Raw genomic sequence first — 26,289 nt, 5'->3', positions numbered from 1 at the left:
ATCAGAAAATGTTTTACCCTCCAGAGCTTCTTTACTCTCCCTACAGAGAAGCAGCGTGGTTCAGTGGAAAGAGCACGGGCTTGGGAGTCAGAGGTCATGGGTTCATTCATTCAGTAGTATTTATTGAGCGCTTCCTATGTGCAGAGCACTGTACTAAGCGCTTGGAATGGACAAATCGGCAACAGATAGAGACAGTCCCTGCCCTTTGACGGGCTCTCAGTTTAATCGGGGGAGACGGACGGACAAGAACAATGGCAATAAATAGAATCGAGGGGAAGAACATCTCATTAAAGCAATAGCAAATAAATAGAATCAAGGCGATGTACATCTCATTAACAAAATAAATAGGGTAATGAAGATATATACAGTTGAGCAGACGAGTACAGTGCTGAGGGGAGGGGACGGGAGAGGGGGAGGAGCAGAAGGAGAGGGGGGAGAAGAGGGTTTAGGGCTCAACCCTTGTCAGCTCTGTGACTTTGAGTCACAGAGAAGTTACACGATTTGCCCAGTTACCCCATCTAAAACTGTGAGCCCCACGTGGGACAACCTTGTATCCTCCCCAGCGCTTAGAACAGTGCTTTGCACATAGCGCTTAAAGGCTGCCATTATTATTATTATTACTAGCCTTGCTCAATCAAATAGTGGAATGTATTGAGCATTCACTGTGCACAGAGATCTCTGCTAAGGGCTTGGAAAAGTAATAGAGTTCAGTCAGTGGTATTTATTGAGTGCTTACTATGTGCAGAGCACTGTACTAAGTGGTCGGGAGGGCACAATACAACAGAATTAGCGGATGGGTCCCCTGCCCATATCAAGTTTACAGTCTAAGGTTGGAGGGGACAGAGAGCATAAATAATATATCATTTAGACTGTGAGCCCGTCGTTTAGACCGTTATCGGGCGGGGATTGTCTCTCTCCCTTGCCGAATTGTCCATTCCAAGCGCTTGGTACAGTGCTCTGCACATAGCAAGCGCTCAATAAATACTGTTGAACGAATATATAATTTAAGTAATTATAATACTTGGTAGCCAATATCTGCAGTTGGTAGACAAGAGGCCTGCCCCCGAGGAGCTTATAATCTACAGGGCTGGGTTTGGTCGAGGAGAAAAAGTCCGGCTCTGGGAAGCAGGAGACTGAATTCTAATCCTAGCTATGCAAGTAGAGGAAGGCCTGGTGGGATTATGCAACCCGTAGTGAAGATTTTTAGCCAAAGAGCCACCTGAGATATTCCATGAGATGGCCAAATGCTGCAGGAATCCTAAGGGACGGGGGCGGGAAAAGCCTGGCTCACACACGGGTGGAGAAGCAGCATGGCTCGGTGGAAAAAATCCGGGCTTGGGAGTCAGAGGTCATGAGTTCTAATCCCGGCTCCCCCGCTAGCCAGCTGTGTGACCTTGGGGAAGTCACTTCACTGGGCCTCAGTTCCCTCATCTGTAAAATGGGGATGAAGGCTATAAGCCCTACGTGGGACAACCTGATGACCTTGTATCTACCCCAGGGCTTAGAATAGTGCCTGGCACATAGTAAGTGCTTAACAAATACCAACATTATTATTATTGTTATTATTGAAGACCAGGGGCTAGCAAGGCTGGATTATGGCACCCCTGCACAAGAGTGGTCACTATGCTAAGGTCACCAGTGGTAAATAAGTCCTTCCCACAGAAAACCTTGGTACGCAGTTTGCAATGTGCCTACTTGCTTTTGCCCCAGTGGGAACGTGTCTGGCAGATAGATAAGGAAGTATAAGTGACCCTAGGTCAACTATCATCCCTAACTTCCTCAAGTCACAGGACTGAGGTTCCTCTGTCGACCTCAATGGCATAATCCTCATCATCACTTTCACTACCTCCGGGCTTCTGGTTTTTGCCGCCCGCCCCATAAAATAGGCCAAGCCCTCCTCCTTTGGCTCCTTCTACTCCACGCAACGCATCGTTTTCCCAACATTCATTCATTCATTCAATAGTATTTATTGAGCGCTTACTATGTGCAGAGCACTGTACTAAGCGCTTGGGATGAACAAGTCGGCAACAGATAGAGACATCCTTACACTGGGTCCTACGCGTGAACTGTCCTAACATCTCTGGGCTGCATTTTGGGGAAATGATTTGACTTGAGCCACAATTCCAACCCTGCCACTTGCTGAATGACGTTGGTCAAGACGGCTTGTATTTGCTGGCTTGACTTGCCTTTATAATATTTTATCTTGTTGAAAGGGGCAGAGTAATTTTATCCCCTTGGGTGATTGAGAAAAATGTCTAGAAATGTAGAGGGGGATGTAGACGTAGCCAGATAATACAAGGTCTGGGTGGACACTAAACGCTGAACACTGTTAAATGAAGAGGTAGATCTCCAAGTTACTGGAGGGAATGTAAAACGATGATGATGATATTTATTAAGTGCTTAATATGTGCAGAGCCCTGTTCTAAGCGCTGGGGTAGATTCAAGGTCATCAGGTTGTCCCACGTGGGACTCCCCGTCTCAATCCCCATTTTACAGATGAGGGAACTGAGGCACAGAGAAGTGAAGTGACTTGCCCAAAGTCACCCAGCTGACAAGTGGCGGAGCCGGGATTAGAACCCACTACCTCTGACTCCCAAGCCCGGGCTCTCTCCACTGAGCCACGCTGTATGGGGCGGATAAGCGCTTAGGCGATCAACTGCGAAGAGGGGATGGAAGAAGGATCTGTCAATCTCCAGTGGAAAGAATCAGGCCTCACACTTATATTGTCTTATATTGTTCACCATTCATTTATTCAATCGCATTTATTGAGCGCTTCCTGTGTACAGAGCACCGTCCTAAGCGCTTGGAAAGTACAGTTCAGCAGCAAAGAGAGACAATCCCTGCTCACACCGGGCTCCTAGTCTAGAAGGGGGGAGAAAGACATCAAAACAAGTAAACAGGCATCGGTAGTATCAATATAAATGAATAGAATTATATCAATATATACACATCAGAACAAGTAAAAGAGGCGTTAATATAAAGAAAATTATAGATCCTTATAAATACACACAAGGGCTGTGGGGTAGAGCAAAGGGAGTGAGTGGAGGTGACGCGGAAGGGAGGGGGAGCTGAGGAAAAGGGGGCTTAGTCTGGGAAGGCCTCTTGGAGGAGGTGAGGCTTGGAAGGGGGGAAGTGTGATGGTTCGGCGGGTTTGAGGAGGGAGGGCGTTCCAGGCCAGAGGAAGGACGCGGGCCGGGGGTCGACGGTGGGACGGGCGGGATGGAGGCTGCGAGAAGGTTAACGCTGAAGGGATGGAGTGTGTGGGCTGGGATGGAGAAGGAGAGAAGGGAGGTGAGGTAGGAGGGGGAAGGTGATGGAGAGCTTTGAAGCCAAGAGTGAGGAGTTTTTGTGTGATTGGCAACCATTGGAGATTTTTAAGAAGGAGGGTGACATGCCCAGTGTGTTTCTATAGAGAGATAATCCGGGCAGCAGAACGAAGTGGGGAGAAGCAGGAGGTCGGGAGGTCAGAAAGGAGGCCGATGCAGTCACCCAGTCGGGATAGGATGAGTGATCGTACTAACGTGGTAACGGGACGAGGAGGAAGAACAGACATCGAACCCCATTTTACAATGGAGGAAACCGAGGCACAGTGAAGCGACTTGCCCAAGGTCACCTGGCAGGTAAGTGACGGAGCTGGGATTACCGTCCAGGTCTTCTGACTCCCATGGGAGCCCCATGTGGGACGTGGACTGCGTCCAACCTGATTAGTTCGTACCTACCCCAGCGTTTGGCACGGTGGCTGAGCGTGTAGTAAGCGCTTAACAAACACCATTCAAAAAATCCCCTTATTACATATCTCCGGCTACCATTCCGGTACTTCTAGACCCTTGAGCACAAGGGTATTCCTGTCTCCCAGTAGCATTTGTGTACGCATCTCTATACTATTTCCTCCTCGCTGTAATTTATTTTAAACGCATGTCTCTTCTGCTAGATTGCGATCTCTGCGAGGGCAGGGATTGTGGCTACTGACCCTGTTGAACTCTCCCAGATTCCAGCCTTCTGAGCAAGGTTATAATAATAGCCTTGTTTTTGTGTAGACCTTTTATTTCCAAAAAGTGCACTCGCGTTACTTATCTCATTTTTGCCCTCCCAACAACCCCGAGAGATAGGGGAAGACAGCCATCATCACAGCTCTTTGGCGGGTGAGGAACCTGAGGTACAGAGAGGTTAAGTGGGTTGCCTAAGGTCACACAGCAGGCTGGTGGAAGAGCTCAAATTCCAACCCGGGCCCTCCGGGTTGCCGGTCGGTTCACCTCACCGCGCCGTCCTTCAATTCGTGCTATCGATTAATTGCCGGAGTCGCATCTGGATGATTAAAAAAAGTGTCTCTTCTCACTTTTAATAAGGTGGTTCTGTGGGCCGGGCCCACTGCAGTAATTAAAAAGAGGTGATTGTATCTCTCCTAATTCGAATCTCCAGAGATCATTGGTTCAGTGTTCCTAAATTCCTAAAAAACTGCTTCAGAGGACGTAAGGACTCCGTAAAAATCTCCATTTTGGGAAGGCGTAATGAAATGTAGGCATTAACGTGGGGCAGGAAGAGCATTAGAAGCCCTCCATGAGAATTTAAGGGATTTTTAAGTTTCCTCCCTGGAAACTATTTTCAGCCTTGTTCTTGTACCTACTCAAAGCTTTGAAATGCTGAAGCAGGAGGAAAATGAAGAGTACTCTGGCAAATCACCTTTTGTCAGAAACGTCTGAAATAATTACGTCGGAGGAGTGAGTACCCGAGCGTCGATTGAATTTATTTTTACTTCCCGTCTACTGTCTACCTCCCGGGCAGAGGGTGAACAAAGTGGTTCCATTTTTTGTGTTTATTGGCGACGCTGGATCGACGCGATTAAAACTTAGCGGGCTATTTCATTCAATAGTATTTATTGAGCTCTTACTAGGTGCAGAGCCCTGTACTATTTCCCACAGACAAGCAGCATGGCCTAGAGGGATGGAGGCCTAGAGGTCGAACCCATGACCTCTGACTTCATTCGAACCCATGACCTCTGACTCCCAGCCCGGGCTCTTTCCACCGTGCCACGCTGCTTCTCTGATGGAGGCCATCCCTGCCCGACAACGGGGCTCCCAGTCTAAAAGGGGGGAGACAGCAACACAACACAACACGGGTCTGGTGTCGATATCATCAAGATCAACAGAATCGTAGCTAGAGTCGCCTCATTAACAAAATAGAGTAATAAAGCATAGAAGAGAAGCAGCGGGGCTCAGTGGCAAGAGCCCGGGCTGGGGAGTCAGAGGTCATGGGTTCGAATCCCCACTCTTCCACTCGTCAGCTGTGGGACTGTTGGCAAGTCACTTCTCTGGGCCTCAGTTCCCTCATCTGCAAAATGGGGATGAAGACAGGGAGCCCCACGTGGGACAGCCTGATGACCCTGTATCTCCCCCAGCGCTCAGAACGGTGCTCTGCACATAGTAAGCGCTTAACAGATACCAACATTATTATTAGAACAGTGCTCTGCACATAGTAAGCACTTCACAGATACCAACATTATTATTATTAGAACAGTGCTCTGCACATAGTAAGCGCTTAACAGATACCAATATTATTATTATTATTATTAGAACAGCGCTCTGCACTTAGTAAGCGCTTCACAGATACCAACATTATTATTATTATTATTAGAACAGTGCTCTGCACCTAGTAAGCGCTTCACAGATACCAACATTATTATTGCTATTATTAGAACAGTGCTCTGCACCTAGTAAGCGCTTCACAAATACCAACATTATTATTATTAGAACGGTGCTCTGCACCTAGTAAGCACTTCACAGATACCATTATTATTATTATTATTAGAACAGTGCTCTGCACCTAGTAAGCGCTTCACAGATACCAACATTATTATTATTAGAACAGTGCTCTGCACCTAGTAAGCACTTCACAGATACCATTATTATTATTAGAACAGTGCTCTGCACCTAGTAAGCGCTTCACAGATACCAATATTATTATTATTATTAGAACAGTGCTCTGCACCTAGTAAGCGCTTCACAGATACCAACATTATTATTGCTATTATTAGAACAGTGCTCTGCACATAGTAAGCGCTTCACAGATACCAATATTATTATTATTATTAGAACAGTGCTCTGCACATAGTAAGCGCTTCACAAATACCAACATTATTATTATTAGAACAGTGCTCTGCCCATAGTAAGCGCTTCACAGATACCAACATTATTATTATTATTATTAGAACAGTGCTCTGCCCATAGTAAGCGCTTCACAAATACCAACATTATTATTATTAGAACAGTGCTCTGCCCATAGTAAGCGCTTCACAAATACCAACATTATTATTATTATTATTAGAACAGTGCTCTGCACATAGTAAGCGCTTCACAGATACCAACATTATTATTATTATTATTAGAACAGTGCTCTGCACATAGTAAGCGCTTAACAGACACCAACGTTATTATATGCAAATAGGCCCCAGTGCTGAGGGGGAGGGGGGAGAGGGAGGGCGCAGTCCTGGCAGGCCTCCTGGAGGAGGGGAGCTCCGAGAGCAGCTAAGGGGAGGAAACCTCGGGATCCAACGTGGAGCCGTTAAGGATTGGCGACTAGTTGGACGCAACAAGCAACATCAAGGCTGCGGAAAACGGGCTCCGCCAATGGGCAGAGAGCAGGGGCCGAGCTCCACCAATGACAAGAGAGTAGATGCGGAGCTCCGCCAATGGGCAGAGAGCTGGGGCCGAGCTCCACCAATGACAAGAGAGTAGGTGCGGAGCTCCGCCAATGGGCAGAGAGCGGGGGCCGAGCTCCACCAATGGCTACAGAGTAGATGCGGAGCTCTGCCCAATGGGCAGAGAGCGGGGGCCGAGCTCCACCAATGGCTACAGAGTAGATGCGGAGCTCCGCCAATGGGCACGGAGTAGAGGCCGAGCTCCGCCAATGGCTACAGAGTAGATGCGGAGCTCCGCCAATGGGCAGGGAGCGGGGGCCTCGCTCCGCCAACGGGCACGGAGTAGAGCCCGAGTTCCGCCAACGGGCACGGAGTAGAGCCCAAGTTCCGCCAATGGCTACAGAGTAGAACCTCGCTCCGCCAATGGGCGGGGAGCGGTGGGGGGGGGGGGCTCGGTCGGCCAATGACAAGAGAGTAGCTGCGGAGCTTGGCCAATGGACGGGGAGCGGGGGGGGGGGGTCCTCGCTCCGCCAATGACTACAGACTAGATGCGGAGCTCGGCCAATGGGCAGGGAGCAGGGGCCTCGGTGGGCCAATGAGAAGAGAGTAGCCGCGGAGCGCGGCCAATGGGCGGGGGGCGGGGGCCTCGCTCGGCCAACGGGCACGGAGTAGAGCCCGAGTGCCGCCAATGGTTACAGACTAGAGCCTCGCTCCGCCAATGGGCGGGGAGCGGGGGCCTCGCTCGGCCAATGACGAGAGAGTAGCCGGGGAGCTCGGCCAATGAGCGGGGAGCGGGGGGCCTCGCTCGGCCAATGAGAAGAGAGTAGCCGCGGAGGTCGGCCAATGGGCGGGGATCGGGGGGGGGCCTCGCTCGGCCAATGACGAGAGAGTGGATGGGGAGCTCGGCCAATGAGCGGGGAGCGGGGGGGGCCTCGCTCGGCCAATGAGAAGAGAGTAGCCGCGGAGGTCGGCCAATGGGCGGGGAGCGGGGGAGGGGGGGCCTCGCTCGGCCAATGAGAAGAGAGTAGCCGCGGAGGTCGGCCAATGGGCGGGGAGCGGGAGGGGGCCTCGCTCGGCCAATGACGAGAGAGTGGATGGGGAGCTCGGCCAATGGGCGGGGAGCGGGGGCCGGAGCCCCTTCCCTCCCTTTCGGCCGCCCATGTGTGGGGCGGGGCGGGGCGGGGCGGGTGTGCGCGCGCAGGCGCGCGGGGCTCAGTCGGGCGGCGATGGGGGAGGCGGTGTCGGCGGGGCCTCCGGGGCCCCTGGAGCCTCCCCGGCCGCCGCCGCCGCCCGCCGCCGCCGCCATCCGCGTCCTGAAGGTGAGCCCGCCGGCCTCCCCGCGCCCCCCCCCCCCCCGCCGCTTTCCTTCTAATTCAGTCCTATTTTCGGGGCGCTTACTCTGTGCAGAGCACTGTGCCCAGCATCCTCAGGGCCGGGGGGGCGGGAGGGGAATTCCCCCCTTCGCCCTCCGACACCCGTCTGTCAGCCGCCCCCTCCGGCGCATTGCCTGAGCGCCGCCTGCGCTCGTTCCGGCCTATTTCTGGAGCGCCGACGGCGTGCGGGGCGCTGCGCTAAGCGCTGGGGAGAGCCCAGTTAGGCAGCAGAGACCATCCCTGTCCATTCGGTCGGTGGGATTTACTGAGCGGCCGTCTCTGCGCGGAGCACTGGGCTAAGCGCTTGGAACGGGCAATTGGGCACCGGGGCCCCTCCCTGCCCCTTCTTTTGATATCATTTGTCGAGGACTTCCTAGGTGCGGGGCACTGGACTAAGCGCTTAGAATGGACGATTGGACCGTCCCTGTTCATTCATTCATTCAGTGGTATTTACTGAGCGCTGGCTCTGTGCAGAGCACTGGGCTAAGCGCTTGGAATCGACAATTGGACAACAGAGACCGTCCCTGCCCATTCATTCGATGGTATTTATTGAGCGCTGACGCTGTGCAGAGCACTGGGCTAAACGCTCGGAACGGGCAGTTGGGCAACAGAGACCGTCCCTGTTCATTCATTCATTCAGTGGTATTTATTGAGCGCTGGCTCTGTGCAGAGCGCTGGGCTAAGCCCTTGGAATGGACAATTGGGCAACAGGGACCGTCCCTGCCCATTCATTCATTCAGTGGTATTTATTGAGCGCTGGCTCTGTGCAGAGCGCTGGGCTAAGCGCTTGGAATCGACAGTTGGGCAACAGAGACCGTCCCTGCCCATTCATTCATTCAGTGGTATTTATTGAGCGCTGGCTCTGTGCAGAGCGCTGGGCTAAGCCCTTGGAATGGACAGTTGGGCAACAGAGACCGTCCCTGCCCATTCATTCATTCAGTGGTATTTATTGAGCGCTGGCTCTGTGCAGAGCGCTGGGCTAAGCGCTTGGAATGGACAATTGGGCAACAGAGTCCATCCCTGCCCATTCAGTGGTATTTATTGAGCTCTATGTGCAGAGCACTGGACTAAGCACTTGGAAAGGACAATTGGGCAACAGACACCGTCCCTGCCCATTCATTCATTCAGTGGTATTTATTGAGCGCTGGCTCTGTGCAGAGCACTGTACTAAGCGCTTGGAATGGACAATTGGGCAACAGAGTCCATCCCTGCCCATTCAGTGGTATTTATTGAGCTCTATGTGCAGAGCACTGGACTAAGCACTTGGAAAGGACAATTGGGCAACAGACACCGTCCCTGCCCATTCATTCATTCAGTGGTATTTATTGAGCACTCTGTGCAGAGCACTGGACTAAGCGCTTGGAATGCACAATTGGACAGAGAGAGACCATCTCGGCCCATTCGTTCGATAGCGTCTACTGAGCGCTTATTACGTGCCGAACACTGGACTAAGCGCTTGGAACGGTCAAACGGGCAACAGATAGAGACCCTCCCTGCCCATTCGTTCAGTCGTATGTATTGAGCGCTGACTATGTGCGGAGCGCTGGTCTAAGCGCTTGGAATGGACAGTTGGGCAGCAGATAGAGACCCTCCCTGCCCATTCGTTCAATATCATTTATTGAGCGCTTATTAGGTGCAGAACACTGGACTGAGCGCTTGGAATGGACAGTTCGGCGCCAGAGACCCTCTCCCTGTCCATTCGTTCGATGATATTTATTGAGCGCTCACTGTGTGCGGAGCGCTGGCCGAAGCGCTTGGAGTGGACGGTCCGGCAACAGATAGAGACCAGCCCGGCCCGTCGACGGGCTGACGGTCTAATCGGGGGAGAGAGACGGACGGAAACAAGACAACGTAATCACGATAAATAGAATCAAGGGGATGGGCACCTCATTAACAAAATAAATGGGGTAATAAATAATATATACAAATGAGCACAGTGCCGAGGGAAGGGGGAGCAGACGGGGAAGGGGAAGCTCAGTCTGGGAAGGCCTCTTGGAGGAGGTGAGCTCTCCCCTCCATCCTCATTTGCATCTATTATTTATTACCCTCTTTATTCCGTCCACGAGGTGTGCATCCCCTTCATTCCAGCGATGACGTTGTTCCGTGTAGCTTTGCCGCCTCCCCCGATCTGACGGCGAGCCCGTCACGGGGCAGGGACGGTCTCTCTCTGTGGCCCATTTGGACATGGCGAGCGCTTAGTCCATTATAATAATGTTGGTATTTAAGTGCTCACTGTGTGCAGAGCGCCGTTCTAAGCGCCGGGGGAGACGCAGGGTCATCAGGCTGTCCCACACATCGTAATAATGTTGGTATCTGTTAAGCGCTTACTATGTGCAGAGCGCCGTTCTAAGCGCCGGGGAAGACGCAGGGTCTTCAGGCTGTCCCACACATCATAATAATGATAATGTTGGTATCTGTTAAGCGCTTACTATGTGCAGAGCGCCGTTCTAAGCGCCGGGGGAGACGCAGGGTCATCAGGGTGTCCCACGTGAGGCTCGCAGTTTTCGTCCCCATTTTACAGATAAGGGAACTGAGACACAGAGAAGTGAAGTGACTTGTCCACAGTCACACAGCTAGGGCTCAATAAATACCATTGAATGAATCTGCCCCCCCAATCATTCAGTAGTATTTATTGAGCGCTTACTATGTGCAGAGCACTGGACTAAGCGCTTGGAATATACAGTTCGGCCACAGAGAGAGACAATCCCTGCCCAGTGGCGGGTTTACAGTCTAACCACCCATCTGTAAATGGGGATGAAGACCGTGAGCCTCAAGTGGGGCAATCTCATTACCCTGTATCTGCCCCAGCGCTTAGAACAGTGCCCTGCACGTAGTAAGCGCTTAACAAATACCGACATTATTATTATTATTCTTATCCAATGGGCTGCCAGCCGACCGCCTGTGGTGGCCCCCGCCTCGACCTCCTAAATCCGAAGGGATGGGGTCGAGAAGAGAGAAGAGGGAAAGGATGGAGGCTGTAGTTATGCAACAGGACACTGGCAGGGACGGGGGAGTGGGAGGAAGAAAACGAAAACAGAGGCAGGAGGGTGGGGGGGGTATGTGTGTGTGTGAAGTGGTCTGGAGCCTTGAAGGCGATTTTAAAAAGACCAAAAAATAAAAAATGTTGATATTTCTATATGCCAAGCCCTGTTCTAAGCACCGGGGTAAATACAGGGTCATCAGGTCGTCCCCCGCGGGGCTCACAGTCCTCATCCCCATTTGACGGAGGAGGGAACCGAGGCTCGGAGAAATGAAGTGACTGGCCCGAGGTCACCCAGCGGACAGGCGGCGGAGCCGGGGTTAGAACCCGTGACCTCTGACTCCCAAGCCCGGGCTCTTGCCACTGAGCCTCGCGTGTGGCCTGAAAAAAAAAAAAGCCCGGATGCAGCATTCAAAGCGCGGAGATGGAGAAGGGGAGATCACTGAAAAGATTCAAAGGGGAGGTAGCACAGAAAAAGCTCCATTTAGCAAGCCCTGATGATATCCCCTCCAGGCGAGGAAGATTCGCTCCTCTGCCGTGTTGGTCCCCCCCGGGCCCCTCACATTGAGAAGCAGCTCGGCTCAGTGGAAAGAGCCCGGGCTTTGGAGTCAGAGGTCATGGGTTCGAATGCCGGCCCGGCCACTTGTCAGCTGTGTGACTTTGGGCAAGTCACTTCACGGTGCCTCAGTTACCTCATCTGTAAAATGGGGATTAAGACTGTGAGTCCCACGTGGGACAACCTGATTCCCCTGTGTCTCCCCCAGCGCTTAGAACAGTGCTCGGCACATAGTAAGCGCTTAACAAATACCGACATTATTATTATTGTCCCTTACGTTGTCCCTCGTTTGACCCAGATGACCCGCACAAGGATGTGTCCCCCACCCCCCGGAGGTCAAGGCAAATCGATGAATCCGGAGGGGTCGGTGGAGAAGAGCGGGGCCGTGGGGTGAAAAGGGAAGGACTGGGAGAAAAAGATCCATGGCGAGTGAGTTTTCAACACCTGGTCAGCTAGCGGGTCACCTGGTCTCCCCCAGCGCTTAGAACAGTGCTCCGCACGTAGTAAGCGCTTAACAAATACCAACGTTATTAGTGCATCCTTGCGGATGAAGGAAGGTGCTTGAAGTTAGCTGGAAAAAAGGATTCAGGGTTTTGAAGGTGGATGGCGGAGACAGCCCCTTGGAGAAGGAGAATTGATAATAATAATAATGATGTTGGTATTTGTTAAGCGCCTACTATGTGCCGAGCGCTCTTCTAAGCGCTGGGATAGATACAGGGTCATCAGGTTGTCCCACGTGAGGCTCACAGTCGTACGTTTTCCAGACGAGGTCACTGAGGCACCGAGAAGTGAAGTGACTTGCCCACAGTCACCCAGCTGCCAAGTGGCAGAGCCGGGATTAGAACCCACGACCTCTGACTCCTGAGCCCGCGCTCTTTCCACTGAGCCACGCCGATACTTACCAGTGGACTCTTCCGGAGTCTGAAATCTGGAAAACGAGGGCATTTTAGATTTACTGAAACGTACAGAACTCAGTCCTCAGGCCAAAATAATAAAAGTGGTTCTTTTTCTGCTGCCTCCCAACTCTTGGAGTCCACGTTCAGGAGGGCCGCCTTCTGCCGAGTCTGACTCCGGGAGCCCCGGGAACCTTTGAAAGTTTTATCGTGAGATAGCTAAAAGGAACTTCGATCAGACACCCAGTTCTTTTATAATGGGGGAATTGGGATCTTGCAAAACCCCGTGTTTTCTTAACGTGGTCGTGTTCCTCTCGTCCAGTGCCGTGGGCGTGTGGATAAGCCATCTCTCCCAACCTCGCATTGCCCTATATCCAAACGGGCTCTTTCGATGAACAGACGGTCCTTAATTCCCTTAAATTTGTTTATTGTTGAAATGCCTACAGGGTGCAAAAATGACAAATTCACAAAAATGTTAACTAAATTCATTCAACAGTATTTATTGAGCGCTTACTATGTGCAGAGCACTGTACACTGTACACTCGGTCACAGAGACAGTCCCTGCCTGTGATCACGGCACTTCCCCAATGAAAATGGAGTAGAAGACTGCTCTAATTCATCGAACGCCGGAACTAAGCTCTAAAGCCCGATAATCTGGAGACCCGGGTTCTAATCCAGGCTCTGCCGCTTGCCTGCTTTGTGACCTCGGGCAAGTCGCTTTAACTTCTCTGGGCCTCAGTTCCCTCCTCCGTAAAATGGGGCTTAGATAGAGAAGCAGAGGTGGCTCAGTGGGACGAGCCCGAACTTGGGAGTCTGAGGTCATGGGTTCAAATGCCGGCTCTGCCGCTTGTCGGCTGTGGGACTGTGGGCAGGTCACTTCACTTCTCTGGGCCTCAGTTCCCTCATCTGTCAAATGGGGATGAAGACTGTGAGTCTCACGTGGGACAACCCGATGACCCTGTATCTCCCCCAGCGCTTAGAACAGTGCTCTGCACGTAGTAAGCGCTTAAGAAATACCAACATTATTATTATTATTATAGCTGTTTCTCCACCCCTTAGACTGCGGCCTCCTTGTGGGGTAAGGACTAGGTCTGATCTGTTTATCCTGGCTCTATCCCAGCGTTTAGCGGCGGGCTTGGCATATAGTAAGCGTTTAACAAGTTGCTACGATTATTATCATCAGGGATAATTAGTAAGGTGAAGAAATGGTTTCTTTGGAACACGGGTGGAAAGAAACTTCAGGAATGGGTACCTTTTTTTTTTTTTTTGAAAAATGCCGCTGGTTCTTCTGAAGCAAATCTGGGGACCATTAGCAAGAAACCTGCAATTTCTCTTAATTACTGGGATGGTGCTGAGGGAGGGTGCCGGTCCCAAAGGCAATCGAGAGAAGCAGCGTGGTTCAGTGGAAAGGGCCCGGGCTGGGGAGTCAGAGGTCATGGGTTCGAATCCCGGCTCCGCCGCTTGCCAGCTGTGTGACTTTGGGCCAGTCACTTCTCTGTGCCTCAGTTACCTCATCTGGAAAATGGGGATGAAAACTGTGAGCCCCACGCGGGACAACCTGAACACCTTGTGTCCCCCCAGCGCTTAGAACGGTGCTTCGCACCTAGTAAGCGCTCAACAGATGCCACCATTATTATTATTATTATTATTATTGTGCTCTACCGATTAGAGGCCATCGCTGGCATTGCTATTTGAGCTTCAACAGGCAACCGTTGTGGGCTGAGGCCAGGACCCCGCGTGAAAAGCCACCCTAAGTAGATGAATGGGGGCTACCCCAGATGCTACTCCAAAAGCATTTCTAAATATTGCGATGAAGTTGTCTTGTTTTTGTCCGTCCGTCTCCCCCGATTAGACCGCGAGCCCGTCAGTGGGCAGGGACGGTCTCTATCTGTTGCCGAATTGTCCATTCCAAGCGCTTAGTCCAGTGGTCTGCACAGAGTAAGCGCTCAATAAATACTACTGAATGAATGAATAAATGCAGTGGATTGCATTGTAATCTTCCAGGTGGGAGGTGGATGAGGCTTTGAACAAGAAGGAAGTTGCGGCCTGGAGCGTGTTAAAAGCTGCAACGAACGATTTCCCTGCCCTTAAGGATTTAGGAGCGGCTACCCGTTTACGCCTGGGTGTTGTTTAACCTACCCCGTGCGTTTTCTGGAACCTTCTACATTTAGGGTTTCCTGCGAGAGCGCACCGTTTTCTCAAGTGAATAGCTCTAATATCTTGTAATATTCTTGATTCAGGAGATGGATGTCCTGTCGTCTTAGAGTCGGTGGAGGTTGGGCTACGGAAGTTTTTAGCATTATAAGCCTACGATCTTGAGAAGGCATCTGAAACAAGTCAAGTGGTAGCCCCAGAATATCAGTTCTAGAGCCATTATAATTCAATCTGTTTTTGAGTGATCTATAGGAAGGCGTTTGATAGTGTGCTCAGTTCATTTGCCAATAACATTGAATTGGGTGCGATTGCTCATATCTTGGACTAAAGTTCAAAGTGACTCTGCTAAAAAAAAACCCAAAATGGAATTAAATTGGAACGAATCCAAGTAAATGCGAGAAAGAGCAAGTAACATGGATGCAAGCTGGGAAAAGACTAACCAGGCTCAAATATCTTATGACTTGGGGATCGTGGTGGACCACGGGCCGACATACCCTGGAGAAGCAGCCTGGTTCGGTGGCTGGGTTCTAATCCCCGCTCCGCCGCTTGTCTGCCGGGTGACCTTGGGCAAGTCGCTTTACTTCTCTGGGCCTCAGTTACCTCATCTGGAAAATGGGGATGAAGAGTGCGAGCCCCACGCGAGACAGGGACTGTGTCCAAGCTGATTAGCTTGTATCCATCCCAGCACTTAGAACAGTCCCTGGCACATAGTAGGCGCTTAACAAGTACCATAATTATTATACACCCCTGGCATATAATAGTGATGGGATTTAAGCACTTCCTAAGTGCCAAGAATCGTTCCGAGTCCTGGGGTGGATATGAGGTGATCAGATTGGCACGGTCTCTGACCCACACAGGGATCTAAAGAGCCCACTTTGAGAGGTGGAAAGCAGGGGTCTTATCCCCTTTTACAGATGAGGAAGCTGAGGCAAAATTAAGTAACTCGCCCGAGGTCTCACCGAAGGCAAATGGTAGAAACCAGGGCTGGAACCCACATCTCCTGAGTCCCAGGCCTGTGCTCTTTTCACTAGGCCTTATGGACTGATGCAAAAATAAACAGAAACCCCCAAAAACATACTGGAATGATGCAAAGGAGCCAGAAACGAATCCTCGTCAATAGTATGCATAATCAGACTCTTATTATAAAAAAGTATTTTGTCCAGTTTGGCTTAACACATTCTAAAAAAGCTGCAGAGGACTCTGGAAGAGGGTCTGGAGGAAACCAGAAGCACTTAAAAAATGGAAAATGGGTCCTCATCGATGAATCAGTTGATTGAGTGCTTACTGTGTGCGGAGCTCTGTACTCAGTGCTTGGGAAAGTGTAATACAACAGAAAAGGAAAGTTTAAAGGAATTTGAGTGGCTTAGCCTGTGGAAGAGAGAGCTACGAATGACTTTAATAACCGAATTCAGAAAGTTGATTTTGGACAGAGGCAACGTGGCCTCCTGGAAAGAGCACAGGACTAGGATTCAGGAGACCTGGGTTCTAGTTTCATTGGTCTGATGTGGGACCTTGGGCAATTCACATATCTCTCTTGGCCTTAGTTTCCCTATCTATAAAATGGGAACAGAATAGACCGAGCCCCTTATGGGACAAGGATTATATCTACCCTAGCCCTTAATCAGTAGTAAATGCCGTAATTATTTGAGCTGATTATATCCTTTTGTCTAGAATAGGCCTTGGGAAAGGCTGAGTAAATATTTCTTCAGCTTATTCTTCGGAGCCCAACCTTTTTTCTCTCCTACTCTTTTCTCCTTTCAGCTCCTCCTCAGGTTCTTTTCCTCCCCCCGACCTTTTCACCCCAGGTGCCTTCAGCGGAAAATGGGGCAGCTTTGGGGTTCATAGGCAGCTCCCTGAGCTCGGAGAGTGTTCCTAGGAGCGGGTACATGGGTTGGTGGGGTCTGAAAGTACCATCGTCAGTGCAGCTCTGCTTCTTAACTCCTCACTAGTGAACATCACGTAGACCGGCCCATCAGCATTTCACCTCACTTGCAGGGTCTTGCTGGCAAGTCATGGGTCAGATCCAATTGCTAGTGTTGGGATGCAGGTGTGGACCAGGGGTGGGTTAGTCTGGCTGGTGCTCCATTTAGTGAGTGAATGAGTGAGTAACCAACACCGTAACAGCATGTGGGTAAGAAATTATTAATAATAGCAATTATAATAATAATGTTGGCATTTGTTAAGCGCTTACTATGTGCAGAGCACTGTTCTAAGCGCTGGGGGAGATACAGGGTCATCAGGTTGTCCCACGTGATGCTCACAGTTAATCCCCATTTTACAGATGAGGTCACTGAGGCCCAGAGAAGTGAAGTGACTTGCCCACAGTCCCACAGCTGACAAGTGGCAGAGCTGGGATTCGAACCCATGGCTTCTGACTCCCAAGCCCAGGCTCTTTCCACTGACCCATGTAACAGTAGGGATCGTTAAGCGCTTACTATGGGCCAAGCACCGTTCTAAGCCCTGGGATAGATACAAGCTAATCAGGTTGGATACAGTCCCTGCCCTTCATTGGGCTCACGGCATTGATCCCCATTTTACAGATGAGGGAACTGAAGCTCAGAGGAATGAAGTGACTTACCCAAGGTCACATAGCAGACAAATGGCGGGGCCGGGATTAGAACCCAGATCCTCCCAGGCCTGTGCTCTATCCACTAGGCCACGGGGTGGGCTATGCCTCCTCCTTTCCTCCTCGTTTCCCCTCCAACCTTGGCCCTGGCCAGCTCCGTTCTGCCCCGACCTCGGCGGCCGCCTGCAGTAGGGATTAGAGACCCACGGAGATGATGCGTGTAGAGAAGCAGCGTGGCTCAGTGGAACGAGCACGGGCTTGGGAGTCAGAGGTCGCAGGTTCGAATCCCGGCTCTGCCACTTGTCAGCTGTGTGACTGTGAGCAAGTCACTTAACCTCTCTGTGCCTCAATTCCCTCAACTGTAAAATGGGGATGAAGATTGTGAGCCTCACGTGGGACAACCTGATGACCCTGTATCTTCCCCAGAGCTTAGAACAGTTGTCTGCACATAGTAAGCGCTTAACAAATACCAACATTATTATTATTATCCAGCCGTACCTGACCCCTACGTACAGGAGAAGCCTCCTCATCCAGCCCCAGAAGCCGAGTTGTGGATCGGGTCAGTTTAGAGGCAGGTAGGGCTGAGTGGTCGGCAGGCTTGGGATAGCCGCAGTACCTGGCCAGGTGTCGGTTAATTCTGTACCTTGTGGCAGTCGCAGCCATCACCGCCTCTGGCTTCTCTCAGGCTTGGTTACTGTCCCCCGTTCTGGTTTCGGCCACTTCCAGGTCTCCGTCCACTTGGAGGGCTGCTTGTTCCCTCCCTACCTCTCTCGCACCTCTCCCCGATCGGCGGAACAGTGTCAGAGCAGCGTTTTTTTCCTCTGAGGATTTCCGTTCACCTTTCCTGTATTGTAAATATGAAAGGAAAGTTGCAAATCACGCAGTGAGGTTCCTTTGAATGTCTGCTTTCTAGAAACTACTTTAAACCATCAATGGTTTCCTCTCTTTGTCACCGGTTGTCTTATTTCCTTGTAGATAGACTTGTGCGGACACCAAGTGCTCGATTTTGAAATGATCTTGGTCTCCCATGACCATGTCGAGTGGTATTTCAACTGCCCTCTGAGACGTTTTTAGTTTTAACTGGCAGCACTGGAAGCAGAGGCATTTCCAGCTGTCAGCCAGCACTTTGGACTGTGGAAGTGGAGACTCCCGAGAGGAAGAAGTGCTAGAAAATAGGGGTTCCTCCTGCAGTTTGGGAGCAGTACAAACTCCCATGCCGGCTTTTTGCTAGAAGGTTTTACTTTGCTTCACTTTTCTACACCCTCTGAACTAGTTAAATAGGACACGGTACATCCACATTCAGGCTTAGCTTAAAGATAATACTTATGTTTCTGTGATGAGTTATAATCTGTCGTATATCTCTCAACCATTCAATGGTATTTACTGAGCGCTTAATGTGTGCAAGAAATTCCAAATTGCAATCCTTACTATGTTTGAATTCCACTTTAAGTTATAGAAAACTATTTCATTGATGATCAGGTCTTAATTGATAGATCCTAAGGGCTAAACCCTGCTGCCCTTTCACTCGCTGATGACATGCATTCCTGCCCCTTTTTTCCCCCCTGGATATTTAGATCATTTGAGAAATTTTTCTTTGACTTAAGTCATATAAGCGTAAGAGGCCTTTTGTGGGCTTTTTTTAGGCCAGATGTAGATCGGATGTGTTGAGTTTTAGGGGTTTGCCTCAATTAGCTGATTTCTACCCCACCCTCGACTTGCGGTTCTGGCCTTCCAGGACCGCTAAGCCGGGGGGCAGCCAGGGCTGAACGAGGATGGGATGGGGGGGACGTGTGGGGGGTGCAGATGGTGGTGATGGAGCAGCAGGGGCAGAAGCTTTTTTAAAAATATACATAAAAGTCATAAGAACAGAACAACTGCAGGGGACTTGGGAGCACAGGGGGAACTAGTGAGGCGAGAGGGTGACAGGTTTGAAGGGAGGGGAGAAACAGAAAAGCCACGGACCAGGAACAGGGGGCGAGAGGAGGGAGGAAGGAATGGGCTAGGTTACTCACCTGGGGAATCCGCAAATGTGGAAACGTCATTTGTGATTTCTGCTAGACAATTTGGAGTCTTTTTGAAATAGGGTTAAACTTATAAGACCCCCACCTCACAAGTATAACTTTTAAAACTTCTTAAGGTTTTTTTTCTAGCACTTCCACTGCTGAAATAATTTGTTGACTTATTCAATCATTTTTATTGAGTGCTTACTATATGCGGAGCACTGTGCTAAGCACTCGGGAGAGTAGAGTACAACCATAAGCAGGTACATTCCCTGCCCACAGTGATCTTACAGCCTAGAGGGATTTACAAATCCATCATAAATCCACTGTCATCAGTAGAATTAACAGGGGCCTTGGAATGTGATAGTTGGAAGATTTGGTCATCTTCAATTTTTCCGAAAGCATACATATATCATTTTTGGCCAAAGCGAAAACAGTGGCAAGTGCCGCAGAACGTAAACTGTGACCACACAACGAGGCACAGTCTCTGCGTGTGCTTAATTCTGCCAGGACTGGAGATCCAGCATTGGGCTTTTCAGGTACTGGCACACCATGGATGAATTTCACTATGGCCAAGGGATCGGCGGCAAGACAGGCGAGGTCAGGGTATGGTGAGGAGGTTGGCGTTAGAGGAGTGAAGTGAGCAGGCTGGGCAGAACTGGCCTCCTGACAGTTTCTCGCATTATTTGCCCTTCCTGCGCTTACGTGATCGGAGATAAGCCTCTGTGAGTAGCATATGTTGAGTAGATGATAAAACGGAGACTTTTCAGGTCAAGGAGTAAACGGGTTTTTTGTTTGTGTTTTTTGGTGTTCCCTGGGCCAGATAGTAGGCGAATGACACCATCCTTTGTTTATTCAGGGAAGGGTGAGGGAGAAGACTTGCTTGCTGTGGATTTCTCTTGGCCATGAGTGATGATCCTTTGTGAACTGGAATTTGCCTGGTGGCATATTATGAGTAATCATTTAGATTATGGAGGGAAATTTTACAGCATACCTCTGGAAAAAGAATACAGCCAGTGGGAGTCTCTTTGGGTATCAGTCTCCTGTTGACGAGTGCTGATGTGTTTCTCCATCGATGACCCTCGTTAAAAGTTGAAATTGATTTTGTTTTATCTTCCCTTATTTGGTTTGGGGCTTCTGTCATCACTCTACATTTCCCAGCGTGAAGTGCGCTACTAAATGCAACCCCTAAACAGGATGGTTGATTGTATTAGTCAAAGTTGGTTAGTTTGCAAGCGTGAGCAGTTGAAACTGAGGAAGATTGGATCAAAGCTGTTATATAAGGATGATATCAGAGGAAGAGTGGTGTGATGAGCTAGCTTGGGTCCGTGCAGACCGCAGATGCTCAAACAACGTGCTGTGTCGAGTTAAATTAAATGAACGGTTTACGTGGGACCAGCTTAATGCCGGAATCCGATGGTGCCGATGATTCCGGATCTGTAAGCCAATGAACATTCGGGGTATGGAATCCTAGTGCTTTTTTGTTGTTGTTGTTATGTGGAAGGGCAGGGCAAGGCCATGCTCACCGGATATCCTTTTTGTGATTCTGTATCCTTAGGAAAATATGTAGGAATCCACCTGGTTGGTGACTGTTGCCTGGGTGTGCTGTTGTTGCTGCTCTGCGGCCCCTCCCCGCCATTTTACTTTTAACCTGCCTGAAGTCTGTTGACTACCCCAAGATCCTGGAGGGCAGGAAAAGCCCCTGAATGCTAACTGTCAGGCAGGCATATTCATTCATTCAGCAGTATTTATTGAGTGCTGACTATGTGCAGAGCACTGGACTAAGCGCTTGGAATGTACAATTCAGCAACAGATAGAGACCATCCCTGCCCAATGACAGGCTCACAGTCTAAATGGGGGAGACAGCAAAGCAAAACAGAACAAAACAAAAGCAAGACATCATCATCAGGATAAACAGAATCAAGGGGATGTACACCTCATTAACAAAATTAATAGTGTAATAAATAATATATACAAATGAGCTCAGTGCTGAGGGGAAGGGGGAAGAGCAGAGGGTGGGAGGGGAGGGAAGGGGGAGCACAGGGAAAAGGGGGCTCAGTCTGGAAAGGCCTCCTGGAGGAGGTGAGCTCTCAGTAGGGCTTTGAAGAGGGGAAGAGAGTTTGGCGGATGTGAGGAGAGAGGGCATAGTAAGGCCTGAGTTCTCAGAGCAGGCTTGGAAGCTGAGACTAGAGATAGGAGGATCCAAAAACGTTCCAACTCTGCATGACGCAATCCTCCCTCCCCCTCCCCCCTCCAGTGTTTGGGTTGCGCTAAGGAGGTTTAGGAAAAAAATAGTATTTTCTGCTGATGTTTGTAGAGATTTGCTCGAGCTGCGGGGAACCCTCCAAAGAGTTAAGCAAATGATTGTTTGCGTTTTGTGTCCTGTAGAGGAATATGAAACGCAGCGGAAGCAGAAACTGTTTGAACAGAAGAAGTAGGTTTGGCTCCCGAGAGAGAGATTGGCTGAAAGAGGACGTGAAAAGAGGCTGTGTCTACCTTTATGGCGCGGACTCTGCCTCTACGATGGCCACGGCTGCGGCCACCTCATCTGCTGACTTACATCTGGTCCTTTGCACGGTTGAAACACCAGCATCAGAGATCTGCACTGGAGAGGGGAGGGAGAGCCTCTTCTTACAGCTTCACGGAGACCTGGTCAGGTAAGAGCTAGTAATAATCTTAGCTCTGAAAATGCCATCAAGTCCTTCTTTCTGGAAGGTTAATATAGCCCAGGAGTATTTTTGATTATGGAATCACTGGGTCCCTTAGCAGCTTTTTATTCATTTGGCTGCCTGATCGTAGGATTCATGGCCCGGAACTGTGTAGGTGATGTGAAATCCTGTCAGTTCTACTTTCACAACATTTCCAGAATCTGCCCTTTCCTCTCCATCCAGACTGCTACCGTGCTGATCCAAGCACTCCTTCCCCGCCTCTACTGCATCAGCCTCCTTGCTGACCTCCCTGCGTTCAGTTTCTCTCCTCCCTAGTCTATACCTCACTCTGCTGCCCAGATCATTTTTTCCGAGAAACTTCAGTCCGGGTCTCCCCGTCCCTCAGAAACCTCCGACGGTTGCCCATCCACCTCCTCGTCAAACAGAAACACCTTACCATTGACTCATGCTCTCAATCGTCTCTCTGCTTCCTGTCTAACCTCTCTGTTCTCCTACTATAATCCAACCCACTCACTCCACTCCTCTAACCCCAGCATACTCTCTATACCTCGATCGAATCTATCCCACCGCCGACCCCTCGCCCATGGTTTCTCCTCGGGGCGGGAACTCCTTCCCCCTTCGTATTTGACGGTCCACCCCTCTCCCCGCTTTCAAAACCCTCCCCCGATCACATCTCCTCCCAAGGGACCATCCCTTACTTCGCCCCTTTTTTTATGGTATTAAGCTTCTGCTATGTGTCAATCACTGTTCTAAGTGCTGGGGTAGATAGAGGTTAATCAGAATGGAAATAATCCCTGTCCCACATGGGACCCATAGTTTAAATGGGAGGGAGAAGAGGTATTTAACCCGTTTTACGAGTGAGGAAACTGAGAGAGAGAGAAGTGACTTGCCCAAGGTCACATAGCAAACAACTGGCAGAACTTTGTATTAGGATATTTGTTAAGTGCTTACTATGTGTAGAACATGGTTCTAAGCGCTGGGGTGGAACAGAAAAGTTAAACGACTTGCCTGAAGTCAGGTAGGAAGCAGTTGGCAGACCCCAGGTTAGAATCTAGGTCCTCTGACTAGTCACCCTACCCCCACAATACGTATGTAAATATTCTTATACTCTACTATTTCCCCTATCACTAATCTATTTTAATGTCTATTTCTCCCTGTAGACTGTGAGCTCCTTGTGGGCCAGGGTTGTCTACCAACTCCGTTGTATTGTACTCTCCTAAGCTTTTAGTTAAGTGCTCTGCCCCGAATAAGTACTCGATAAATACCATTGACTGATGGTACGGAAAACTTCTGAGACATGTTTTTATTGCGCTGGAAGTGTCAATCTCTGTTAGATATATAAATTCAGAGCCTGAGGAATAAACAAACATTTTGGGGAGAAAATCATTTTTATATGATTCGATCATAAGTAGATAAATTCCTTACCTTACTAGGTTTTAATTACTGCTATTAGGTTTTTTCTCCTTTGGCGGCATATAAGGCTAAGCTTTTAAAAAATTTAACATTGATAAAAGCCTCCTTGCAAAACCTGCAGGAAGGTACATCACCTCCAAAGAAAAATCCCCTTCTCAAAAAGGTAAGAGGTAGCTCTTAAAAAAAAAAATCAGAGCCCACCTAATGGAGGTTGGGGAGAAACAGATCTGCAGGTTAAACCTGGAGAGATGGGACTGCTACAAATGCTTGCTATTTGAATGTGCCCTGATAGCGTGAGGAAAAACTTAAAGTTGTGTTTTCCTGTGAATTTAGACTATTTGTTTTAATGATGTGATGGGCTAATGGTGAACCCATTCAGGTACTCAGGCCAAGCCTTCCAAGCATCCTCAGTAATAATCGTAAAAATTATGGCATTTGTTAAGCAGTTACTGTGTGCCGAGCACCGTACGTAGTGCCGAGGCAGATAAAAGATAAGTTGAATCCAGTCCCCGTCCCACAGGGGGCTCCCATTCGAGAGGAGAAGGGAGAACAAGTTTTGAATTCCCCATTTTACAGATGAGGAAACCGAGGCACGTAAGTTTAGTGACCTGCCCAAGGTCACACGACAGGCAAGTGGAGTCGGGATGAGAACCCAGGTCTCCTCTCTTCCAGGCCCGTGCCCTTTTCTGTTAGGCCATGCTACTTCCCTAGGTTGCCTGCGAGGGTCCGATCCCACAAATACCACACTGCCTCCATGATGTATCCTCCCTGTCACCACAGCTCATCCCGTTACCAACTTTGTCCCTGCCTGATGTCACATTGGTAACTCGAATTGACTGAATACGGAGCACACCGAGTTTCATTCTAGTTTAACACGAAGCCTTTGCTGACTCACATCAGGATTGAGAGTGGCAGGTGTACTTAAGAGAGTAGAGCTGTCCCGAGTGTGATTCTTGAGGCCATTACTTACCGTTGCAATTTGGCATGGTCGATCAATGCCAGTAGTTTGACCTCTAGTCAGATTTTCATTCATTCATTCAATAGTAGTTATTGAGCGCTTACTATGTGCAGAGCACTGGACTAAGCGCTTGGAATGGACAATTCGGCAACAGATAGAGACAGTCCCTGCCCAATGACGGGCTCACAGTCTAATCGGGGTAGATGGACAAAAACAAGACAACGTAATCACGATAAATAGAATCAAGGGGATGTATACCTCATTAACAAATAGGATAATAAAAATATATACAGATGAGCACAGTGCTGAGGGGAGAAGGAGGAGCAGAGGGGAAAGGGGAAGGAGCGGAGGGGGAGCAGAGAGGGAGCAATTTTAGTCCCCCAGAAGGTGGCTAAGCAGGGGTGTAGGAGTGGTCCCTTTGGACCACTGCGGCCCCAATCCCTCTCCACTGGGAAGTGAGGCTATAACAGCTGGGAAGGGGCTATTGGAAGCGCCTACCTTGAGCACGGCGGGGTGGTCTCTGTATACCCCCAGCCCTGCCAATCAGCTGCTCTCCCCCGGGGAGCTTTCTGCGAGTCAGTCAGGGCCCTAACATCGAGTGAACCTGATGGCGACCTTTTCCCTTTCATGTGCATAAATAGGAATTTACCCAAAGAAGTAGGCATTTCTCCCACATTTCTTATTTTGAATTAGCTCTGTTCCATCTGCTTTAATGTGGACAGTTGAGAACTTGAACTCCATTCTACCTAGCCTGTTCGTGAACGTAGGCCAGATTGGGGCTTTACATTTTCTCATCTCTTTGCCCTTTTATATGTGGCGGAAAATCTCTCTGCGTAGCGGAGAGCTGCAGAAAAATAACTACTTCTTTGGGAGAGGCTAATTAGTTTGAGAACTACTATCCTTATCTATTAGAATTTCTATAGTCAGGATCTGGACCGAACAAGGGAAATTCAGTCACTTTCTTCTGCCAGAGAATAATCTCTCCTTCTAGATTCAGAGATAGTAGAATTTTTAAATAGAATTTCATTTTCCTTACTCTGCAGATGCTGATGTTGATGATCTCTCCTGGGCCAGAAGTTTCTGTTTCTGTAGAACTTATATTTGAATTAAATTTTGAAGTCACATCTTGACCAGGAGGCCTTCCCTGATTAATCTTCCATTTCACCACCCTGTTTACCTCCTCACTCTCTATAGCCATTTGAGGGCTTCTGGCACCTAAGCAATTTGGATTCTCACCCTTCCTCCTTCCCCCAGTAGCACCTACTTTAAATTCTGTTCTTTACTCTCCCAAGCACCTAGTACAGTGCTCTGCCAGGGTAATCGTTCAGTAAATACTAATGATTGAATATAATGATGACCAATTAAATTGCAACCCCTCCCCCCTGCCCGCCCCCCTTTATTTAAAGCAGGGTATAGTTAATGGCTAATAATTAAGGTTTCGGAGTTCACACACTCAACAGTTGACATTTGTGATGCCCAAATAGGTTAGTTCATTTCAGGGTGAGATGCCTATGGTACCCAGCGAGATAAACATTTCATTTTGAAAAAAAATATCCACGATTGCGTACATTGCAATAATAAGAAGATGAAGTGGAATTACTTTGGCCCTCTTGAGAGATTTAAAGCAATCTGAGAGATGAATTTGGTGGTATTTTCTCCATCACTTATCAGTGTGTATAGTAAAGTATTCCTGGAGGACCATTTTAATGGTACTGGATAGAACTAGTCTAGGATGGAACCAGTGTGCATTTTATGTTTATATATGTATTTATACATACACACACATATGTGTATATATGTATACACACACACATCTAGCCTCATCATTTCTGGATTTGGGGAGTCCTGGGTAGCTTGGTTTAGAGTACAAAAATAAATTCATATTATTATTATCATTACTACTACTACTAATAACTTTGGTTGTGTTTGCTCTGTACTAAACACTGTGCTAAGTGCTGGGGTGGATAAAAGATAATAAGATTGGAAACAGCCCTTTTCCCACATGGGGCTCACAGTCTAAGTAGGAGGGAGAACAGATAGATACTCCCCGTTTTATAAATGAGGAAACTGAGGCACAGAGAAGTAAAGTGACT

The 26,289-nt window shown here is 49.2% G+C and overlaps 1 protein-coding gene across 2 annotated transcripts in view; it reads left to right on the top strand.

Moving 5' to 3' along the window:
• The first annotated feature begins 7,886 nt into the window (after positions 1-7,886).
• PHLPP2 (PH domain and leucine rich repeat protein phosphatase 2) overlaps positions 7,887-26,289 on the top strand; it is a 72,709-nt gene continuing 54,306 nt past the window's right edge. Inside the window, exons 1-2 of one of the 2 annotated variants that reach the window (XM_029074904.1) lie at positions 7,887-7,953; positions 21,545-21,813. In XM_029074904.1, the coding sequence (XP_028930737.1) occupies positions 21,551-21,813 (263 nt within the window). In that variant the 5' untranslated portion in view covers positions 7,887-7,953; positions 21,545-21,550. Of the gene's footprint in view, positions 7,954-20,679; positions 20,738-21,544; positions 21,814-26,289 lie in introns of those variants that run through there. The other variant, XM_039913422.1, reaches the window with a different exon arrangement.

This window comes from Ornithorhynchus anatinus, chromosome 11 (genome assembly GCF_004115215.2).
Source record: "Ornithorhynchus anatinus isolate Pmale09 chromosome 11, mOrnAna1.pri.v4, whole genome shotgun sequence".
Taxonomy (NCBI): domain Eukaryota; kingdom Metazoa; phylum Chordata; class Mammalia; order Monotremata; family Ornithorhynchidae; genus Ornithorhynchus; species Ornithorhynchus anatinus.
Note: the sequence above shows the minus strand (reverse complement) of the source record. Positions and strands in the feature narration are given on the sequence as shown.